This window comes from Danio aesculapii, chromosome 20 (assembly GCF_903798145.1).
Source record: "Danio aesculapii chromosome 20, fDanAes4.1, whole genome shotgun sequence".
NCBI classification, from domain to species: domain Eukaryota; kingdom Metazoa; phylum Chordata; class Actinopteri; order Cypriniformes; family Danionidae; genus Danio; species Danio aesculapii.
In genome coordinates, this window is record NC_079454.1 from 17,509,375 (window position 1) to 17,533,922 (window position 24,548).

The 24,548-nt window shown below is 36.3% G+C and overlaps 1 protein-coding gene across 3 annotated transcripts in view; it reads left to right on the top strand.

Annotated features, from left to right (window-relative positions):
* arid1b (AT rich interactive domain 1B (SWI1-like)) overlaps nucleotides 1-24,548 on the top strand; it is a 160,423-nt gene that overhangs the window by 121,826 nt on the left and 14,049 nt on the right. For all 3 annotated transcript variants that reach the window (XM_056445302.1, XM_056445304.1, XM_056445303.1), the window contains 7 exons: nucleotides 613-740; nucleotides 3,752-3,858; nucleotides 12,874-13,014; nucleotides 17,220-17,429; nucleotides 18,298-18,511; nucleotides 23,656-23,794; nucleotides 23,874-24,022. In XM_056445302.1, the coding sequence (XP_056301277.1) occupies nucleotides 613-740; nucleotides 3,752-3,858; nucleotides 12,874-13,014; nucleotides 17,220-17,429; nucleotides 18,298-18,511; nucleotides 23,656-23,794; nucleotides 23,874-24,022 (1,088 nt within the window). The remainder of the gene's footprint in view (nucleotides 1-612; nucleotides 741-3,751; nucleotides 3,859-12,873; nucleotides 13,015-17,219; nucleotides 17,430-18,297; nucleotides 18,512-23,655; nucleotides 23,795-23,873; nucleotides 24,023-24,548) is intronic.

Sequence of the window (24,548 nt, forward strand, 5' to 3'; positions counted from 1 at the left end):
TGCGTTAGTGAACAAGGCCCAATATTTTTGACTTGTCTAAAAATGCTTCTTGATTTAAGCAATTTTGATGATTTCGGACTGGAAACATGAACTACGCTAAGAAAAGTGTAGATTTAACTTAAAGTGAAGTGGATTCACCCAAATACGGAATAGTTCACCCCAAAAAATGAAAATGTACATTCTTATTTGATCTTTGAGTCTTTCCAAACCTGTATACTTTTATCTGTGAAACTTAAAAGATGAGTCTTATTTTATTAAAGATAAACATTTTAATTATTTAATAATTAATAATTGGTGAAGCGTTCTGATAAAATCAGGAACTTAAAGTTGAAAAAAATGTAATACGTGAGATGTAAAACAAATGGCATCTAACCTTGGTAGACATGTAGATTCTGTGACTGTCTCATTTATGACAAGACGGACTACAAACGATGCAGGAAACTGTTTCTTTTCACATGTGTATTAATCCCTTAACCCTCTCTGCTGTCTCTGCATATGTGTTGCTTGCCAGCTGAAAAAAAGAAGAAATTAAAATAAGTGTACTAACAACTTACCATTCAACTCTTTACATTTCGATTGTGTTTTTGTTCTTATGTGTTCTTTTGTTCATAGGCCAGCCGGGTATCAGGGTGCGTCCCACATGCTTGGAATGGGTCCCGGAGGCCCCTACAGCCATCCACCGAGCAATAGCTCTGCCAGGATGACCCCTCAAGTTCCCCCCTACAACACAATGCCCACAGGTACGTGTTTCCAGTGCAAGTTAAAAGAATAAAGGGGTCCTATTATGCTTTTTGCATGTAATCTTGCTTTAAAAGCATGAATTAAAAATAATAGTAACAAAAAAAAAAAACGTTTAAAGCTTCATCTAGTTAATCTAGTTTAAAGGAAGTCATTTTTTAATATATATTTGTTACTGAACTTTCTAAAACGGCTCAAATATAGTTGTGAGTTTTCCATCCTCAAAATATCTTGAATTTCTAAACAATAAGACCTGGAGTGCACTGCCCAAAAAACGACATAACACACAGTTGAGTACCATAGTACAATACATCCTTCAGGAAATAAACAATGTAGCGACAAGTGTATATTTGTGTAAACACAAACTCTATGTATTTATTTATTTCTATTTAATTGTTTTTTTTATTTCATATGAGTTATTTGAGTAATAAACAATTAGCTTGTTTGCTTGCATTGATTTATCTTGTCCCCTCTATACCTAATTGAAACAAGACGTTTTTTTTTTATATATATATTTATTGAGAACATTCCAAATTTATTTTCTTCTAGTGTAGACGAAGCATAAAACCACTCACAATAACGTAGCCTAATCTCATTTACAAATCAAATATATGGTCATACAGTGACATGTAAAAAAAGTTTCATTTATTTGCTGTCTATAAATATACATTTGGATTGTTTACATTTTGTAATAGTATAGACATACTGTACTAACAATACTGCAGAAATGTTGCATACGGTATAGATATAAAAAGATACTTTTAAACGTAAATTAAAACCATTTGTATATGCATATACCTAACTGTATGTTTAGTTTTCCCAGTCTTCAAAAATGACACTTTTAGCTTGTAATGTAAATCATAAAAGTCACAAGCCATGGCTGTGTTCAAAATGGCATATATGTTTTTAGAGTACACTGAGAAGTGACCAGAATTGTTAACAGCAAGATTGTTAAAGTCAACTGTAATAAAATGAGAAAATGGTTAGACAACTTTCATCTTTTAAAATCATGTTTTGTTGACTTGACTAAAGCCCTGCTTACATGGTGAGATTTCAGCCACGATTTTGTCATCTGAGACAAATTTGGGAAGATTCCTAAAATCCTAGGCTAAAATCTGTGGTCTTTGATCGTTGGTTTGACACGTTCACAGACAGCCGCTTAATGCCTGCTGCAATCAGATTTTCCCTCCGATAAAGTTTTCGAAGATTTCAGACACTTTCCTGCAGTGTGACAACAGCTGCGATGAGTGTCAATCCAAGAACCAATAGGAGCGCTGAATCTGATGACGCAATCCTTGTGACAATCCAAATGACCGCGGGGAAATGTCAAAACAGTTTTTTTCTTCCTGATTTTATAATTGAGACTCGCCGTGTGCAAAATTACCTCTACAAATTGTTTACGTTTGCTGTGAGGAATCATTTCAGAACGTGGGATAGTAAAAGTATCAAGGATGGATGAAGTCAAACTCCAGGGTCGTTTTCTTTCGAGTTTGACGCGTCTTCATTGTCGTTCAGTCTGACTTTATGACAGCTGAGATCTTACAGTGTGACATGGGAGCCATGTTCATGCAGTCTGATATGCTACAATCGTTTAGGATTATTAAAAATCATACAGTGTCAGCCGGCCTTTAGTCAGGTCATCTTGTTGCATTGACTAAATTGTCTAAGTTCAACCTAAAATGTTTTGTTGACAGAGGAAATAGTTGACCCAATTTCTTATTTCAAGTAAACTGGACTTGCAAAGTCTAGTTTTAATCCGTTAACTTATATTTTTAAGTAAGCAGAACTTGCGAAGTTTAGTTGAAATTCATTAATTTACATTTTCAAGTTCACTGAACTTAATCTAGCAGTTTTTCTCAATTCAAAACACTCAAAAAACTTTGTTTGCTGCTTGTTCAAACTGTGTTTAAAATGAGGTGAAACAACACAGTTCTTGAGTTTTTTGAGGACAACTTAATTGTTTTCCATTCAATTTACTCAAATGCATTAAAACTAATAAGTTAACTTAATTCATTCATGTTGTCCAAACACAAATCGATTGTGTGGAACTAAGCTATGTAGAACAAACAACAAAATACATTACACATTTTATTAAACGAATTTACACTCATTTTAGAAATTACACGCAATGTACTTACAATAAAATTCTTCACCAAACCAGGAGCTATGCTTTTACTTCAGCTCTAGAGGTGTATATCCAAGCACACAAGTTTGTGACATTGTTTCTGAATGTTCATTGAAATGATGGATTCGGAAAATACAGAATCGCCAAACCACTTTTTGTAAGGATGGAACTTGCGATCTTAGTTGGCCATAGGCATTGGACGATAACTGGTACACTGCAGTTTGAAAAAGTCAAGGTTTGTAATACTGTTCCTAAGGTATGTGTAAAAAAATGTTTTTTTTTTTTATTATTTTTTTTGTACAACGGTATCTTTAGCAGAAAAAATATCCAAAGATGCCGTCTTAAATTGTTAAGAATTGTTAAATTGTGTTTTTGAGACAAATAAAGACAACAGAAGTCAATGATTCATTTGAATTATTTAGCCTGACATGTTTACTGCTCCAAAATATTATAAATCTTTCAAAACATTTAATATATTGTTTTCAAAATGGGAAAAAAACGTTTTTTTTTTCTTACCCAGACATTTAAAAAGAATATATTTTAGAGCAGTAACCCCAAAACTGTGATACCGTGAAACCGTGATATTTTTATGCAAGGTTATCATACCTTCAGAATCTTATACCGGCCCATGCCTAGTTCACCAGCGCTGGTAATGCATCCCTTATTTAGTAAATTAAAATTAAATGAACAATGTGAACAAAACAACTTAAATCTAAAATTGCCTTCTAAATGTTGCATTCAACATTTATTGAAAAAAATGGTCGTTCTTTTGCTTTCACTAAGGAATGAGATCAGTTACAGTATATAGTTCCTTTGTTTGGAGGGTGTTGATGAGATGTTGTGCAGATCTCTGGATGGTGCAGGACTAAGGGTCTGAATCTCCTGTAGGGCCCATGACAGGCTCAGGGGACACCATGATGCCCACCGATCCCAAACAGAGAGCTGAGCACAAGGAGGAGGGCAGCACACCCACTACAGAGCCCCCTAAGCCAAAGGTGTGTATCTTTTCTCTCTCTGACCCACTGAGCATGTCCAGAAGATGCCCACAGAAATCCCTGACAAGAGAAACACTATTCTTTAACCCTCTCAACAGTCTATGCAAGAGCTCTTTTTACTTTTGCCTTGCTAATATGAGCTCAGTAGAGGAGTAAACATTGCTTTGCTCTGACACTTTGTATTAATAATAATGAGGAATAATGAGATTTTATATTATCTTAAGTTATCTTCTGTTTTATTTCAAAGTATTGACACTTTCATTGTGTATTGAGTATTGTGTTGCACTTTGTAAGGACATGTGAGAATAAAAATTAGACACCTTAATTATGGAGTTTAATAACTGATTATAGCTTAATAACTTTAATGATAGCCATTACTAAAATACACCAAATCTACTGCCAAAATTACTTCCAGCACAGACATGTTTGATAGAGCATTGCCTTTTTTAAAATAGATAATTGAATTTTGTACTAAAGCAGAGGTCTCAAACTTATTTTCACTTCAGCGTCATGGCAGACCTCAAACGGCAGGTTATAACTCATATTAAGTAATAAATAAATGCATGTATTGGCATAAATGTAAAATAAATGTTACTTCTGTGGGTTATTTGAACAGGAATCCTTATTAAGTTAAAAAAAATCCATCAACGTAAATAAAAAGACAGATACCATCAGACAAAAATCATTACCATTCTCCAAAATTTGGTCAAAATAAGTTTGAGCTAGATCGCAAAATAACCATGCATTATAGGAGATGTGGTACATAGTAAATATACTATATGAAGCAATATGGATTTTTATCATACAGCCAAATGCGAAGTATCACATCACTTGCTCTAGAATACTTGTGTAATGTTTTTTAAATCACGTAAAATTCCAACTCAAATTAAATATCTTGAACTTTCTCAAAAACCCATTGCTTTTAAAGTGATTAGTTCACTTTACTTAAATTGAAAATATTAACTGAATGAATTATGTGCATAATTACAAAAATTAGGTAATGTCAACTTAAGCGTTCCAAGGTACAATGGATTTACTCACTTTTTAAAGTAAATCAACTTGTTGCTTTTAAGGCTTTGGGTTTATTCACTTTTTTAAAACTAACCGTGTTTTACAGTGTAGAGATGTAGTTCCAACCACACAATTTTATGACACTGTGAATGTTAGGTGAAATGATGGAAAACTGTCAAAATAATTTTGAGCTGGATCGCAAAACAAACAATCACTTGGACAATGGGACATGTAGTTTATAGTTAAAAAAGTTGTCTTTCCAAGTACCACCATAATAACCGGTATTGAAGTACAGTAGCGTAGTAGACCTAATAAGCAGCTACATCTCTGCACAGTTCAAAAGCGAGGCAGATTAATTACTATTATTAAGAATATGTATTATTGTCAGCCACTTTAAACATTTAAACCACCACTTTAAACATTATAATTATATAGTTTATATAGTTTGAGCATGAAATGTGCTTGCAGACAAAAAAAACTTCACTATTTAAAATTAAAATGTGCTTTTAAAATTGAATTAAAAATGTCACTGTTCTTAAAGTAAAAAGAAAACTGCTGTACTTGTAGAGTATTAATGTATAGTAGCCTATTCATCAAAACCTGGAAATGTTGCTTGGATCTGATAAATATAGCCTATATGACATACATATATATACAATTTTTTATACATTTTGAATTAAATGTTGCATGTACACATGACATATTTGTATTTCTTTGAAGTCTAAACATTAACTTGTATTTAAATATAGGACTTAGAATTACATATTTAAATTAGAAATTAGATCTGCTTACTGCTCGTCATTTACAGTAGGGCTGTGTGTCAGAAAAGCGATAGATTAAATGCATATATACAGTGCTTGACCATTTCATACGTACAGAATTTCCGTGATTTGGTGCAAATGAGATGACAAGTGAACCGTGAAGTTAATGTTAACCACGAAGTATGCGTAAACGCGCACTGACCACTGTTTTTAAACAGATTTGTGTACGGTTAACAGTTCCTCCGTCTGTGCACACGGATGCTAACTTTAGTTATATTTTACCCCTAAGCTTCAAGCATGGCAAAGTTGCTTGAGTCTATGTTCTGTATCTCGCGCTATTTGAGTTACATCCAAATTAATAAGTCTAAATCTGAGGTAACAAACTAAACCGAAAGCCACGCTACTTTACAAAACAAATAACTTTATATATCGAAAGCACGCATTATTTTACACAACTACGAACACACATTTAACACATTTGTGATAATTATTTTACCAATGATGCAGCATGGGGAAATTCCAGAGTTTGCAGTAACTGAAATGCCAACACATCAGGACTGGTCTGCAAAAACGCTTCTTTGCGTATCTGCTCCGCAAACGCTAGATTTTTAACATCTGATGACACAATGCACTAAATATTCTAAGCACACTGGTGAAATCTTATGCTTCAGGGAACAGCTAATGCTGTCTGATCACATGAGTGTCTGTATTATCGTACTGAGCAAAGAGTTAAATGTGTGTTCACTTTATTATTTTATTGTTCAGTGATTCTTCTGTGCACCACTAGAAGGAAGCCACAGTTACATTACCACAGTTTGAGAACCACTGCTCTAGATTACTCGCGGGAAGTGTTTCAAATCACATGAAATTCCAACTTGAATTGAATATCTTGATTTTGCGCTAAAACTCGTTGTTTTTAAAGAGATTAGTACACTTTACTTAAAAACAGTGAGTAAACTCATTGCCTTAAAAATATGTCTGAATTATGTGCATAATTACAAAGAGCTGCCATGAATATATCACTTTTTAAAGTAAATCAGCTTGTTGCTTTTAAGGCTATGGGTTTATTCACTTTTTTTAAATTAACCGTGTTTTACAGTGTAGAGGTGTAGTTCCAACCGCACAATTTGGTGACAGTTTGCGAATGTTCATTGAAATGATGGATAACTTTGTCAAAATAATTTTGAGCTGGGTCGCAACACAAACAATCATTATGGAGGATGTAGTTTATAGTTAATATACAATTTAAAGCAATATGGACTTTTATTATAACACCAAACGCCAAGCATCATGTCCCTTGCTCTTGATTACTCGCTGGATGCTTTCCGAATCACATGAAGTTCCATCTTGAATTGAACACCTTGAACTTGCACAAAAGATGCACCGTGCATTCTGCATCATTCACACCACATTCTAATCTTACAAGAAAACTTGTCTTGCCAGTTTAGTGGCTAATTTGTACGAGTTCAGTCGTATGAAAATGTATGATTTTAAAAAGAAGGCGTGGCACCCAACCCCGCCCCTGAACCCAAATGTTATTGGGGGATGAGCAAATCGTACTAAATTGTACGAATGTGATCATACAAATTAGCCAAATCAAAAAGTTACAAATTGCAGTGAGATTCGTATTGCACACCACTCAGTTTAACTGAATGTAATCTACTCGCATGAATACTTCAATTCAGATTTGGTGTAAATCTCTTGCATTCACCTGCCACATACAGTACAATGATATATACAGTATGGTGGGCCGGATTTGGCCAGCATGCCTTGCATTTGACACGCAAGAGTGTTGACATTAAATCAGATTTCATTTATGAAGAATCCTAATCAGGTTGTTGTCAGAGCCAATATTTACACCCTACTGCATGCAGTTTTTCTTTCATTCATCATTTCCTCATTTACACTCCCTAAATTGAATGCTGAAGATATGTTGTTCTGGAAGAGTGTTCCAATTCCATGTGTTATTCAATAAGCAAAGACATCTCATTCTCTCGTGTGCCCTAATGAGCACTCATGTTCAAGCTCTAGAAGACCTCATTTCTCCATTTTCTCAGTCATTGCCTGTACTTTCATCAGAGCTTCATTCATTGTGTCATTAAGTTCAGCTTTCGTTCGATTGGTTGAGATATGGTGCACTAGCGGAACATTCTCTCTGAACTCCATTCTTTTTGTTTCATCTGTAATTCGACGTGCGGTTTCGTCCCTTTGCTAATTAGAGGGAAGTAGTTCTGTCGCTTTAAATACATCTCAAAGAATTCCCATGTTTTCTTGCTGGTTCACAATAATCTCTACTTATTTTTTTTTTCTTTACATCATGGCATCAGTCCAAAGAGGAGTACAACTTTTTAATTTAATGTGTAGAAAACATCACAACAAACAGAAGTGCCTTCTGGCTTTGACCTTTGCGTTCATGTCCAGCTGGCTGCAGTACAACAAGTGTGTAGCTCTCCCTATTTCTGCTGAAATTCCTGCATGTCTGTGTGTGCGTGTGTGTAACAAGTACAAGTCTTGACATATAGCACAGAGCTGCTTGAAAAGCAGGAATTGATCTTTCTTTAGTACAGCTCAGAGTGCTGCTACCTCCAGCCAGAGCTCAAAGAGTGTGACAGGAACAATTTGCACTGTTATACACTACCATGGCCAGATTTTTGCCAAACTTTCCGAACACTTCTCATCTAAAGGGCATGTAGACTTCGATTGGAGGTTTTTAGGACTCTGCAGGAGCATGTTTTTTTTTTACCTATTGGGGATCAAGCTATCCTTTTTCATTGACAGGGTGCCAGTACTTGTGCTGGTGTGCTTTCCACTATCAACAGAGGATAAAAGTTGCTGTACTGGAAAAATTGGCTTCTTAAACCTCCTGGGGCCTCATGTATCAACACTGCGTACGCACAAAAACTTTGAGTACGGCAAGTTTCACGCTCGCGTTTTGGATTTACTAACGATGAAATAAACGTGAGAATGTGCTTTGGTCCAATTGTCTGGCGTACGTGTATTTCTTGTGTGTTTGTTTTATTTCCATCGGCGACTCCTAGAGGCAATTATGTTAAATTGAACACTACAAAGTATTACACCAATACATGTAAAAAACCTTGCTATTCTTTTATATTTGATAAAATGGGTTAATTGACACATTTTTATCTATTTATTTATTTATTATTGTTATTATTATTTTTTTAAAGCATTTGCAAATGTATACAACCCTTAGTCTATGGCAATGGCAGTGTTGGCCTTATTAGAGGACATTGTCAATGGTCGAATCCGAAGGCTCCAAGGTGGCAGGGTGTGCGATGGGTGGCATCTTGATGAGTGATGTATTTAAAGATATGCCAGTTTTTATTTAATTTTTTTATTGAGCGTAATTATTTAACTACATATCAGGAGACCGCGGTTATCCATTAAAGACGTGGCTGTTAACAACCCACAAACTGACCAAGAGGGCAGATACAATGATGCCCATTCTCGCACTCGTCAGTTGTCGAGCGGGCGATTGGGCAGCTGAAATGCCGGTGGCGCTGCCTTGATAAGAGCAGAGGGGTGCTGCTATACAGCCCTAACAAAGTGTTCCTCTAATACATCTGTGTCTTCCACAAACACGTATACTACTCCAGACAGTTAAGTGTCGCCCACAATTGAGGCAACTCTCTCCTCAAAGGGTGTTAGTTCAGTATCCCCTGTTCCCCGGTCTGTCTCACAGTGCGATGTTCAGACCCCACTGTGTTAACCGCGTCAGCTAAACTCTCCCACTCTATATTTTTCTTTTGTTATTAATTCCTGAGGACAAACTTGCACATTTCTCTGGTCTACCTCCAATAGGAGCACCTCCAATTCACATTCTGTAAAGTTACTCTTCTTGCTTGCTTGCTTTTGCCATTGTCTTTTCATTTGGTTTTGCCAAAGTAGACTCATTACCATATTTATAAGGGGGAGGAGGCAGGGTTTCACGTTAATTCGGATGTACAAAGGGAATTTGTGTGGGATTCCGCGGACGCAGTGTTTCATACATCGGAATTTTTTACTGCGTACACACATTTACAGCTTTGTCCATACGCAATGTTTTAGTATTAATTCAACGCAAGTGTTTGTACATGAGGCCCCTGGTCTTGAACCAAATATCCCTACCAAGTACAGTTGTATCCCAATTGCTGTATCCCAATTGGAATATTTCCCTAAAATTCTCAATTTTTTTTGAAGAGAAAGTACATACTGTACTTTTGAGTGTGTAAAAGAAGAGTATGCAAGCTTTAGTGCATACGACTTTCTCATTAACCCACCATTCTGTTGCTTAGTTACGTGCCCTGTCAATCATCTTGTACCATCATCCATGTTTCTTTCACATTTATTTTCCTACCATATTGGAGATGCAGCAGGAGGTTAATCTGCCATCCACGAGTCTTTCATGCAGAGAAATCTCCTCAGGTGTTGGCATAATTTTGCATTTAGAAGTTAATGGCCAAGCACATCTTAATAAAAGTTCACATTGTTGTTGCAGATGAAATATAATGCGGAAAATGTTATTTACATAGTTTCCAGTAGCTTAGGTGTTAATTAACAGTCATTTAAACATCTTGACCAAAGCCTTTCCACTTAACGGTCTCACGCATATGCCATATTTGTAGTTTAACACTTTTAACCCACATTTGTAGTTCTAACGAAATTTGCATCTAATGTGGAATGTATTGTGGGCAACATTAGCCATTATAGTACACACGGACCTGCACTTCGAGTTTATACTAGATATAGTAGATCATCCGGTAACTTTGGAATTCTCATTTTAACATACTATAGTTGCATCCCAAATGAGACACTACACCTCCTGACAAAAGTCTTGTTGCCGATTCAACTTTTAGGAACAATAAATAATAACTTGACTTCTAGTTGATCATTTGGTATTAGAAGTGGTTTATATGCAAGGCAAAGGCCTCTTTTGGTATTAGAAGTGGTTTAAATGCAAGGCAAAGGCCTCTAGATTATGCTTAATTTACCAAAATAAAATATGATCATGCCTTGATTTCTAATTATTTAGTTAGGACAGTAAGGTCTGACTTTGCTTAGACAAAAGTCTTGTCTCTTAACAGAAATAATGTACAGTATAGAATATAAAGTCATGGTGCAGTGAAAAAGAAATGAATATTGTATATGACTCCCATGAGCTTCGAGGACTGCATCCATACATCTCTGCAATGACTCAGATAACTTATTAATAAAGTCATCTGGAATGGCAAAGAAAGTGTTCTTGCAGGACTCCCTGAGTATTGAGTGGTCTTGCCACTAACGGAGGGACCCAGCGCAGTGAGTGCACCCATACATAATAAAAACCACAGAAATTCTCCGCTAAAAACTCACTATAAAATGTATTTTATAACATCCCCGTTTTGATAAAATAGGCTATTTTATTAAGATATGACACTATTGTTTTGAGCCTACAGAAGTGGACACGTCATTTGTAAAGTTTTATGTCTTACTGTTGTATTCATATTTTGTGTATTATCAAAATAGTTAAAAACAGAAAAAGGCCGCTCGCGGCATCAACAGAGCTGTGAAGGGAGCGCGCTTTTGCCTGCTCTCACACACACACATACAGGCATCCAACACGCATGTATCATGCACAAACACATCTTTTAAACTTGACAAAAACTCTCAACAACCTTTACTGTCTGCTGTGTCTTTAATATGGTGTAAAGATTATTATACGTCATTGAAACATCAAGGAGGACGCAGCAAAGAAATGTCACTTATGAATTAAAACTTTATTATTTTATGCAACAGCCTTACATTTAAAAGGGAAACAAAAGGACAAAAAGCAAAGAGCAAAAGGGGTCTTTAGCAAAAAGACCCCAGCCTATAAGGCTATATGTTTTCTTTCCCTTATTTATTTATTTGTGTGGCGCATGTACTCGTGTGCGATCGGAAAACTAGTGTAATGACAGCATGCCATCTTTACCAGACTCGGGCAAAGTCCGCCTCTCCTTTCACTCCGCCCCGAAGCCCCAACTGATCCTCTTTGGCCCAAGGTATTCGGCGGGCCCAAAAAGGCCGGCCGCTGGCCCCGAGAAAGCCCCACTTTGACCCGATCAGGCCCCGGAAGGGACAGTGGAAACGTGACTGGCCTTGGTTCGCCCTGGCTTGCTTGCTTTAGGCACGATAGTGGAAACGTCGGTACTAATGTTCATGTCTGGTGACTGGGCTGGCCAATCATGGAGCACCTTGACCTTCTTTGCTTTCAGGAACTTTGAAGTGAAGGCTGAAATATGAGGAGCACTATCCTGCTGAAGAATTTGCCCTCTCCTGTGGTTTGTAATGTAATGGGCAGCACAAATGTCTTGATACCTCAGGCAGTTAATGTTGCCATGCACTCTGCAGATCTCTTGCACGCCCCCATACTGGATGTAACCACAAACCATGATTTTTTCCCTCACCAAACTTGACCTGACTTGATTTCTGTGAGAATCTTATGTCCATGCGGATTCCAGTAAGTCTTCTTTAGTATTTTTCTCGCCAACACAGGGAGAACACAAATACTTCACACAGAAATGTCAGCTGACCCAGTCGGGACTTGAACCAGCGACCTTCTTGCTGTGAGACAACAGTGCTAACCACTGAGCCACCGTGCCGCCCTAGTTGCACAATCCACAATTAATAATTGATCCAATCTCAGCATCTGATAGCTTTGCCCTTTGACTGCATGAAGTTTTCCACATTTCACACTACTTTTCTTTCTGATGTCCACTTATCATTAGAGAAGAACTGAAGAACTAAACAGCCAATCTGATTTTTGTACTTGCTACTGTATTCATCTAGCTGTAGCTTATATGAGTTGAAACAGACATTGTGCTGATGAGAAAATGTAAAGATGACTTTAAAGTTTGCATGAACCAGAAGTTGCAGAAGCTTTTATGTTGTTGTATTTCCAACTGAAGACTAAATTGAGTAGGAGTTTTGGAGTTTCTTTTTGCGCATCATTTCCTCATAGCAAACTAACGGTAAGGTCATGGTTAAGAATATTGTGGGTAAAGCCATCAAACTGACATCAACACAGAAGAACCGCCACTTCAGACGCTGAAGCAAATAGTCTGCATTTAATTGAAGTCTACCAAAACAAGCCTGCGCAGATTAATTGTTCACTTAAAGAACGACAAAGTGCCCTAGCAAAATAAACATTGTGATTTCAAACATTGTGGTTTCTCACCATTAAATATGTGTGGTTTCTTCTTGTTCCCCTTTGTGTTCTCCATCACAGGACAACTACGGTTCTCAGTGTGTGTCCCAGCCTCCAACCCCGTCCCCTCTGTCCCCTAGCCCAGCTAGTCTGTCCTCTTATCAGGGGGACGACAGCGATAGCATTAGCAGCCCTGCCTGGCCAAAGAACCCCAGCAGCCCCGTAAGTGCCTCATACCCCTTTTACCATCTTTTCTTTATTTTCCAGCTTATTCTATGGTTATGTAGGTCTCCTGTTATGATAATAGACCACAGATAATGAGACTCATTATGGCACTGAGGTGGCTACCACCAGGTTGTTATCCTCTCCCCAGTTTCTTTTCAGTAATCCAGTTCATCCAGTGTTGGGGAAGCTATTTTAAAACTGTCACTCACTGTGTCTACTGTACTACTCAGTCAGAACTTGAGAAATGTGAGTTATTGACGCAAATTTGAGTCCAAATCTTTTGCGGAATATTAGGCTTTGGTGTCATTTAAATGTGGTTGTGACTACTGACATATTGCAGTAACATGTAAGTGTCCAATAGTTCTCATAGCAGCATAAAAATATATTCAATTTATAAATGTTATAAACAGAAAGTAGGCAAAGTCTGCTCCATATTATAAATGACTGGAGCTGTCAGGCATTTCGTTGACTTTACTGGGCTCTTGCAAAAACTTCCACTAAATACACTGCACGATGAATCTTGTATTTGCATTTTTGTGTACAATTTTGGTTACTTATAATATGTATATTCAGTAAGCACTCAACTCATTTTTCACTGCTATCGAGTAAATTAAACTTAAATACTTCTGATTGACTGTTGCATTCATAATCATCATGATAATCTTTTTTTTTATGCAAATTTGTTTCAAAGTGTTCCCAAAGTTTGAAATGTATGCATATTGATATACTGAAACTTGTTCAAATATTTGTTTTTGTTGTGGTTTATAAGTGTCGCTCTCACTTTGCAGTAACTAGTCTAGTACCCCTGCCATACAGCACACATGCAGTGTTCTTTGAGTAAACAGTGGCAGTCATTGACGTTGTCAAATGGTTTTAGTGCACCACATTTGGTGGTTGCATTTCATTTTAGTTGCCTTTAGCTTCTGTGTAATTACTTTGTACGTTTTAGAAGGAATATGGTTATGGTTTAGTTTTATGTGATGGTTAAGGTTATGAACATGTTTAGTGATATAGTTTGACTAAGGTTAGGAATAGGATTGGTGCTATGGGTACGTTTTTAGGTTGTTTAAGGCCCAATCCCAATTCTATTTTTGTACCCCTTATAACTGAGGGTGAAGGGGAAGGGCTTCAAAATTTACCCCTAAGAACTGGGACAGCACCTGCACACGTCATCATATGTCGTATGCTGTAGTTATTCCAGTTGTGTTATTTTTTAGTATTTATCTTCAGGAAATCACTGAAGGCATATATTATGTTATAGCCATATTCATCTATGTAAACACACCAAAACCAACCTTAACATTATAGCAGACACTGTAAAAAGTTTATTCCCAGCCACTAGATATTACTGACAGGGTATTTGAGTGTTATCATGTGTCAGAATGTTGTGGGACTGCTATACAGGAGTTATGCTTATGGATTATAGATAGCGAAATTTAGCAGGTTTTATTTTAGTGTTTTTTGCATGATGGTAAAACACGAACATGGTTATGAATATATTAAAACGTGTTTGTTGAAAAAATTTGTAATAATGACAAAAAAACGCTAATTTGTGGATCTCCTTACTTTGGGGTGCAGTGATTCTTCCGTTGTGGCTGGTGTATTCTGGGAAATTTTCTTATGCCTGGTTTCGAGTGTGGTCCTGAAACATCTTCATTTGAAGGGGTGTTTACCCCTTCCCCTTAGCCCTACGCCTTCAAGCTAAAGACAAATAGGACACCCCTACCCCTACTAAGGGGTAGAATTGGGATTGAGCCTGAGTTTTAGTTTTAAAACGCATAAGTTTCCCAAAAACTGAGCGTTTTGAAAACGCTGAAGAGGCCATTTTCATTCTAAAACGCTGCTGCTCCGTCTCAGTGTGGATGGGGGAAAACGGAGACATCTGAAAACAGAGGCAGGGCTGCACACATTCGCCTCTCTGATTGGGGCTTTTTCCTCAATATTAAGTAGCCTACACACAGTTCAGTCTTACATCCTATCCTTGTAAGTTCAGATTTTGTACGTTTGATATGGAAAACAAACTCCAGAGTGTGTACTTTATAAAGTCCTCCACATCACCCTGGCTATGCTGTTTCACTTTCTTAATAAAATGAAAACATGACAAAAGGAACTGAATATTTTTATTTTGATATTAGCAACTGAACAGACATCAAAATGTTGAGACGTCCTGTAACTGCATAATATGACCATCATCTTCATGCATATTTATAACAAAACGGAGCCTATAACATTAATGCCTCCTTTAATTTTCATTGAAAATACGAAACATACCCTCTCTTTCACTGAATATCAGTTTTAATAATCAATAATGGCCATTATAAAAGTATAATGTACAATAAGTTTATACATTAGAGAAAATAATGGCAAGCAATCAGTCAGATGTGCAGAATCGCTGTCCGCGATTACATTAATGAATATATTATCCTAACTTGTGGGTTAGTTAAGGTTAGGTCTAGGATTGAGTGAATGAGTAGGTTTATAGACTGTTTAGGGTTACGGACAAATTTAGTGTTCAATTTTAGGGACAAGTTTAGTGGTAGGGGTTGATTAGAGTTAGGGACAGGTTTAGGGTTTTGGCTGGTTAAAGGTTATGGGTGGGTTTAGTGGTGTGGGAAGGTTTATGGGTTGGGTTAGAGATAGTTTTGTTGGTATGGGTAGGTTTGTAGGCTGTTTAAGGTTACAGACAAATTGAGTGGCATGGGTAGGATTAATGGCTGATTAATGATTAGGGATGGGTTCAGTAGTATGAGAGGTTAGTAGGTTGTTCAATATTAGGGACAAGTTTAGTGTATTGTTGGTTAAGGGTTAGGGATAGGTTTAGTGTTATGTGAAAGTGTATGGCTTGGGTTAGGGTTAGGTTTGTTGGTATGGATAGGGTTGTAGTTTGTTTGATATCAGGATGTAATCGATATTACAGGTTTAGTGGTATGGAAAGGTTATGGAAAGGTTTAGTTTTGGGTTGGATAAGGTTAGTAATAGGTTTAGTGGTATGAGAAGGTTTATGGTTTGGGTTAGAGCTAGGTTTGTTGGCTATTTAAGGTTATGGACAAATTTAGTGGTATCGGTAGGTTTAATTAAGGGTTAGAGACAAGTTGTTAGTATTGGCAAGTTAGTATGTTGTTCATCATTAGGGACAAATTTAGTGGTAGGGGTTGGTTAAGGGTTAGGGACAAGTTTAGTGTTGTGGAAAAGTTTATAGGTTAGGTTAAGGTTAGAGCAAATTTTTTTGATATGGGTAGGGTAGGTTTTTTGGGTCGTTTGCTACTAGGGACATGTTTAGTGGTATGGAAGGGTTCGGGAAAGGCTTAGTATGTGTTTGATAAGTTCAGAGACAAGTTTAATTGTATGGGAACGTTTATGGGTTGGGTTAGAGCTAGGTTTGGTGGTATGGGTAGGTTTGTAGGCTGTTTAGGCTATGGACAAATTTTGTGGTATGGGTAGGTGTAATGGCTGGTTGGTTAAGGGTAAGGAATGGGTTTGGTAGTATGGGAAGGTTAGTAGGTTGTTCAATATTATGGACAAGTTTAGTGGTAGGGGTTGTTTAAGGTTAGGGACAGGTTTGGTGTATCGGTTGGTTAAGAGTTAAGGATATGTTTAGTGATATGGGAAGGTTTATGGGTTAGGTTAAGGTTAGAGCTAGGTTTGTTGGTATGGGCAGGTTTGTGGTTTGTTTGGTATTAGGGACAAGTTTAGTGGTATGGGGAAGTTTATGGGTTGGGTTAGAGCTAGGTTTGTTGGTATGGGTAGGTTTGTTGGCTGTTTAGGTTATGGACATTTTAGTGGTATGGGTAGGTTTAATGGCTGATTAAGAGTTAGGGACGGGGTTGGTAGCATGGGAAGGCTAGTAGGTTGTTCAATATTGAGGACAAGTTTAGTGGTAGGCGTTGGTTAAGGTTACGGACAGGTTTCGTGTATTGGTTGATTTAAGAGTTAGGGACAGGTGTAGTGGTAAGGGAAGGTCTATGTGTTGGGTTAGAGCTAGAGAGTTTGATATTAGGCACAAATTTAGTGGTATGGGAAATGGGTCCAAATCAGCAACTGAACTTTATTTGCAGAAGAAACTGTCAGAATGGGACATATTGAGCAATGTGGATAAAATGTACACTTAGGACAAAGAATGATGGTTTGACAGTATGTCTGTGGGGTGTATCTATGGCCATATATCTCACTCTCTTTTGTATCCCTCTAACCATTCACTTCAGAAGCACAGCACAGTGAACATGACGAATGAGAAGATAACGCGGCTGTACGACATGGGCTGTGAGCCTGAGAGGAGGGCATGGGTGGACCGCTATATCGCCTTTATGGAGGAGAGGGGCACGCCGGTCCCTAACCTGCCTTCAGTGGGCAAGAAGCCACTGGATCTGTGCCGCCTCTACCTCTGCGTTCGTGAAATCGGAGGCTTGGCTATGGTGAGTAAAGTTGGCAAAGCTCAGCTCGTCTGGGTTGTGAGAGCAGCTGTGTGTTCATGCAGAGGATTTAAAGGAGCAGAGCTGTGAAACACATGTTAAAGAGCGCAAAACCTCTGATGTCCTTCTTCATATTTGCCTCAGTCATCAATCACAGACATCAAAGAAACAAAGAGTAGAATACATTGTACCTGCTTATTTATTTCTACATGCATTTTGTTGTTTTAGCACCCCTATAGTAAGAACATGTTCATATAATATTACTCACCACTTGTGTAAATTAAAATAAAGTGTTCACATATTAATACATTTACATTATTAATACAGGTATTGTGTATTAACAGCAATCAGTTTTTTACATTTAGATGACTTATTTACTGTTTTCTTACTAATTTACTATTACGTATTAGATTAGGGCTACACTAAAACATTCAGCTGAACTTTAACTTCTCTAGCTGTAGCTTTGAGGTTAGCAAATGCTTTTATTTGGTACAAAAGAAGTTGCGAAAAGATCAAATAATAACTAGAAGACCCCCCGCAGTATTGCCAAAGACCCCCCTGTTAAAGACCACTGCTTTTAACAAAGCCTTTGTTTACCTCCAGCTTTCTGTGGGCGGTAACAGCGCAATGCTAATTATTTCTAGCTAACAGCGATGTTGTTTGTGAATACTGCACATTCTATAATGAGGCTCATTTACATAGAAAAGAGGTATGTTTATTTAAAAAACACACAAACACAATGGATTTCTTTTAGAAGTATGTAGCACCTGGTTATGCTAAACTGCAAGTTGAATGTCGATTAGTCATAGGATGAGCTAGAGGATTGATTGCTTGTAGTATGGTTTTTGATCGAGAATCTCTCCTTGTACAGGTAAATAAGAACAAGAAATGGAGAGAGTTGTCCACCCACTTGAATGTGGGGACATCCAGCAGCTCGGCCAGCTCTCTTAAAAAGCAGTATATCCAATACCTGTTTGCTTATGAGTGCAAGGTGGAGCGCGGAGAAGAACCTCCGCCTGATGCGTTCGCTATCGGCGATGGCAAGAAGCAGCAACAGCAGGCCAAGATTCAGCCACCATCACCTGGTAAAGAATTTTACAATATTACATCAAACATAACCAAATGGTTTATATAAAAAGCACTACAAGAATAACTGCAAGCAGTACATCATGATTTTATTTTTCAATTAAAGAGATTTACTGTAAATTTTGAAGAATGATGATAATCATTTGGTTATTGTGGCTTTTGTTGATTTCATTAGGACAATTAGGAATGTTTAGTGGTGTTTGCATCAGTATTGCTTATAGTATTGAACTATGGCTTGTTAGATTTTAGTATAATGGGCTGACAAATACCATATAGACAGCTAAACCTTGAAAACATTGGCTTTTTGTAATTTATTTAAAAGAGAATTATGGTACACGAATATTATATTTTCTGTAAATATAAGTACAACTATACAAATAACTGTTGTGTGTGTATATATATATATATATATATATATATATATATATATATATATATATATATATATATATAATATATATATATATATATGTATATATACATACATAAATACATACATACATACATATATATATATATATATATATATATATATATATATATATATATATATATATACATATATACATATATACATATATATATATATATATATATATATATATATATATATATATATGTATATATATATATATATATATATATATATATATGTATGTATGTATGTATGTATGTATGTATGTATGTATGTATGTATGTATATATATATATATATATATATATACATACATACATACATACATACATACATACATACATACATACATACATACATACATACATACATACATATATATATATATATATATATATATATATATATATATACATATATATATACATATATATATATATACATATATATATACATATATATATATACATATATATATATACATATATATATATATATATATATATATATATATATATATATATATATATATATATATATATATATATCTATATATATATATATATATATATATATATATATAGCTGTGGACATGGATTCAGTAGTTTCCTGTTGCATTTAGCTCTAAAATATCAAATTTTATATGTCAAAAGCGATCGAGATTTAAAAATTTCGATTACAAGCCATGATGTTTGATAAGTGAACAAATACTTCTAGTAGTTCATGGGTTACATTGTGTTCTAACACGATACTGCACCGCGACATGGAATAAAAGGTATTTTAAGGTAAGTTTTGGTCCTAATCATCTGACGCACAAATTTCTATTTTAGAAATGGTTTCTTTTCCGCAACGATAAGACAGAATAGCATATACTACTATGACAAATATCACTTCAGGTACAGATTATGTGCTTTATTCAGTGTAAAATTTTCCCGATGTGAGTTTAAATATCCTTTTATGACATTTATTTTCATACTACTGAAAGCAGCAGCAGATAGTTCCCCTTAGATCTTGAAAATAAAATAACTAGCAGATGGTTTGCAAAAGTCAGAACTGTGACTCTAACACCATCAGTCAACTCGGTAGCCTAAAGCCTGGTTTATTCTTCTGCGTCGAGTAATTGGCGTGACCCACGGCGCATGCAATGCGTGTAGTCAAGACGACTACGGAGACTTTTAAAGATGGAGGAGAGACTGTTGGTCATTGTTTCAAGTTATCCAGAGCATCACAATATTATTAAATATTACAATTATACCAATATCAACATCAACACTCGCGCACATTACGTAGCTGATTCAGTTGTTGCCTAGCGACATAAAAAGCACACCACATTTCTTTTTTCTTGTCAACAGAAAAGGCAGTGTGGTTCGCCTCACGTTTTCAGAACAGTGATAATGATAATGTTAAAGAAGTTTAATATGGATTAATTAGATTGATCATTTTGTTGGGCGTGCAGTGGCTGGTATTTAATTATTTCTGTCATCTCGCATCACATTTCGTGGAGAAAGCCAATTTGCTTGTCGCTAAAATCTTGTCGTGTTGCATGTTGTTAGGACATGGTGTTAGGCTGGTTCTTTAAAAAATCCAAAACATCCAACTGTGCAAAAACAACCAACCACATAGTTTTACCCCAGCGACTATTTCAACAGCATGGTAGCACGTTTTACATGGAGAAAAAAAAGGTGAAATGATCTTCTTCCCTCAATTACATTTCTGTAACAATGACATTCTAGAAGCTTAGAAGTGTAATATAATTCTGCCATTGCCAGATCTGTCTATATTACTCGCATGTCGTTGTGGTCTGCCTGCCTTATAATGAATTCAGAGCAGCTCCAGACGGAGCTATAAATATCTGACAGGTGATTGAGTCAAAGTGAGACGGACGGACGAGAGGGGGGAAAGGGTGAGAAAGAGAGCTGTCAGGCTGCTGGCTTAAGGATTTCCGTCTCCCCCCCAACCCCTTCCTAAGGCAAATGACTGATGATGTCACTGGAAAAGAGAGCGAGAGAGAGAGAGAGAGATATGTCAAATGGCAGGGGAGGGATTCCCTCTGAGAAGATTAATAGGGGAGGAGTGTGGGATAAAAACAAAAGTGACCTCAGCCTGACCCCTCTCTCAAAGCAGACCAGTGAGCCAGCACTTTTCCCTCTCTCTCTCTTTCTCTCTCTCGCCCTCCCTGATGCTCAGAATATGCGTAAGGTCATTGGCGGTCACACTGACTGGAAGTGTTACAGCACATCGCCATGTATTGTTTACTTTCGGCGCTGAAAGACAATTTTGTGGCTCTGGCAGCAGATCAAGGACATGTAAAGCAGACACTCTTTCATTCCCTCCTTCTTTCATTCTACCCCGAATCTTTCTTTTTCTTTTTTTGTTCCATGCGCTGAAGTCTTTTGAAGTACCTTTTACAGCTCTGAGCTGCGGAGGAAAATGCAAATTGGTTTTATTACTTTGCATCAACCGAGCCGTAGAAATTTCAGACGTTATTAGGAGGGTGTCCTTTTATGCCATCGCATTTCTATGGAAATTAATAACCAGTTGTATTCAAATGTTATTGGATTATGGAAATGCGGTCTGGGGATTGCAAGATTTGGGGCTGCTCTCGCTGGAGCTTGGGGAGAAGTGATTAGGACATTGTCGTTGGCTTGTAGATTTATAAAAATACCATTTAGGCACAATGGGAATGTTAATGCTTTAAAAAGAGTTTTGAAATATTACACTAGATGTTTTATTAATAATGGTATGTTATTTACATTTTGCGTCCTGATGGCAGAAATCAATTTTGATTGAAGAAATCCCAAGGCAATCGCTGTACGAATAATCGAAGGAGATTTGCACATGCATTTTGTCAGTAAAGCTGGTTCTAGTGCTTTCAAATGGAGCAGTGTTTACTACACACAAGTCGAAGTTCACTGACAAGTATGGAGCCAGATCAAAAATAATACATTTACAAAAGAAAATTCATAGCATGAAACACAAACTGAAAATACATAAATACTATTTTAAATAAACACTGTTCATAATTACACAAATCCAATTTGTAGATTCGAAATAATTCGTAAATACACAAAAACTATTTGTAAATACACAAATACAATTCGCACATTCAAAACACAATTCATAAATGCACTAATGCAATTTTTAGATCCAAAACAATTGATAAATACACAAATACAATTTGTAAATTCAAAACACAATTCGTGAGTACACATACTTCAAAACACAAATCATAAATACACAAATACAATTCGTAATTCAAAACACAACTAGTAAATACACAACTCCGATTCGTAGATTCAAATCAATTTGTAAATACACTAATACAATTCATAATTTTAAAACACAATTCGTAAATACACAAATACAGATTGTAAATACATAAATACAATTCATAACTCAACACAGTGTAAATACACAAATACAATTCGTAATTCAAAACGATTCATAAATACTCAAATACATTTTGTAAGTTCAAAACAATTCGTAAATACGCAAAAACAATGCATAAATGCCCAAATACAATTCGTAAAATCATCCCAATTCGCAAATATACAAATACAGTTTGTAAATTCAAAACACAATTCGTAAATATGAAAATACATTTTATAAATTCAAACTACAATTCATAATTAAGCAAATCCAATTATTTGGGGAAATATTAATACATTTTATTTGTGAATTCACAAATTATGTTTTGTATTTACGAATGTAATATTGTAAATGTGAATTGTGTTGTGCATGTATGAGTTACATTTTTGTAAATGTATTATTTTTGAAACTGATCTGGCTCCATAGACAAGGTACACAAAAATTGGTTTCGGACGATATTGACATCGAGATAATCGTTCCGTGATGGGGACAGCTGCTTGAGTCGCTTCTCAGATAACTACCCCTCCATGTAGTAAAGGCTGCATGTGAAATGACCACATATAATAACATGTTTTACTCCAAACTCAACTCATAACTTCAGTTGAGCATTTGAAATAAATCCTTCGAGATGATTTCATGGGCATGTGATTATTATTAGTCTGAATCGATGCAAGTAGTCAAATTTTCTGTTTAGAATGGAAAATCTATGAAGATTTCCTGGGTTTCCTCATGGGTCTTTGGAGTTTCTGCACGAGAGCGCCCTCTGGCCTTCAGAGGATATGTGTCACTTGCTGTGTCCCAGCATGAAAACTCACTTATCTTAACACAATAACAGACAAAAAACCTCATGAAAATTATGATCTTTAACTCCTCAATGGCTAAACTTTGCAAATAATTTAAAACTTGTGATGTCCGGTCACCATAATATATTCTCAGATTTTTTTTGCCTACTTACTTAAATGTGTGCTAATATCTTTATTCATTTTTATATCAATTTCAGCAATGTTACTGAATAATATGCAATTGTGTATATGATTTATTAACAATTCAGCTTGTAAACTAATGTTTTCTGTCTTTTAGTAGATTATATGGTATGAAAGACTTGCTTTGTTTACCAAACAAATGCATCTAATTAGGTTTGCATTGTAAACTTTAAATACAAGCTAAAAAGTGATTCGCAGATTTGTTACTAAATTATGCAAAGAAATGGCAAAAAAAAAAGCTTATAATCCCCACTTGACATGGCGAATCCTGCCATGTGACTGTTGTGATTGTGATTGATTGATATATGTGTATTGTCGATGGTCAAACAATACATTTGTGTAGCCCTGATGCACTCCTTTTCTATCTGTCCAATAGCAAACTCAGGCTCTCTACAGGGGCCGCAGACTCCTCAATCTACAGGCAGCAGCACCATGACAGAGATGCCAGGGGACCTAAAGCCGCCAACACCCGCTACCACACCACACGGACAAGTCACCCCTCAGCCAGCCATCAGGTTGGCTAAATTCATGGATTATATTGAAGTATCTCATGAATCTGTATGCGTGTATTGATTTGTTTTGTCCTTGTTTTAGAAACAGTGGGATTAGTGTGCAAGATCCGTTCTCGGAAGGCAGTGACCCAGCCTTTCAGAAGCGAGGTCCCATGCATGTAGGCAGTGGAGATGCCACCTCTAGAATGCAGTTTGACACTAGTAAGGATCCCTACGGAGCCGCTAGGAAAGGTATGATGTTGTGGTTGATACATTGGACAGTTTTTTTTTAGCTGCTCACTGCTGCCTCACTGTGCTGAGTTTGATTAAAGCTACATGTTTAGTATTTTGTTGAGTACTGCTGCCCTCTAGTGTCTGCGGGTTAAAAGCAGCGTAAAATCGATTGACCTTGTTTACTTGTTACATTGTAAAAAGCGATTACTTTACTTTAAAACAGTCAGTAAACCCATTGACGTAACTTTTATAATTGTGCACATAGTTTGTTTACTTATATAATACTTAAACAGGTCTTAATTTTTTAAAGTTTACTTATATTAAGGCAGTATGTTCTTTTTTTAAGTAAAGTCAACTAATCACTTTTTACAGCGTAAATGCGACTATTTTAAAAGGATTAACAATAGTTTTTTTTTTTTTTTGGGGTTCTCTTTATTTCAAACAAAGTAGTTTGCTCTTCTGAAAGAACTTTCTTAATATTCTGTATCAGATAAAGGTCTGAATCGTGGGACAAAATGTTCCTCAGGGTTTCCATGTGTTATGG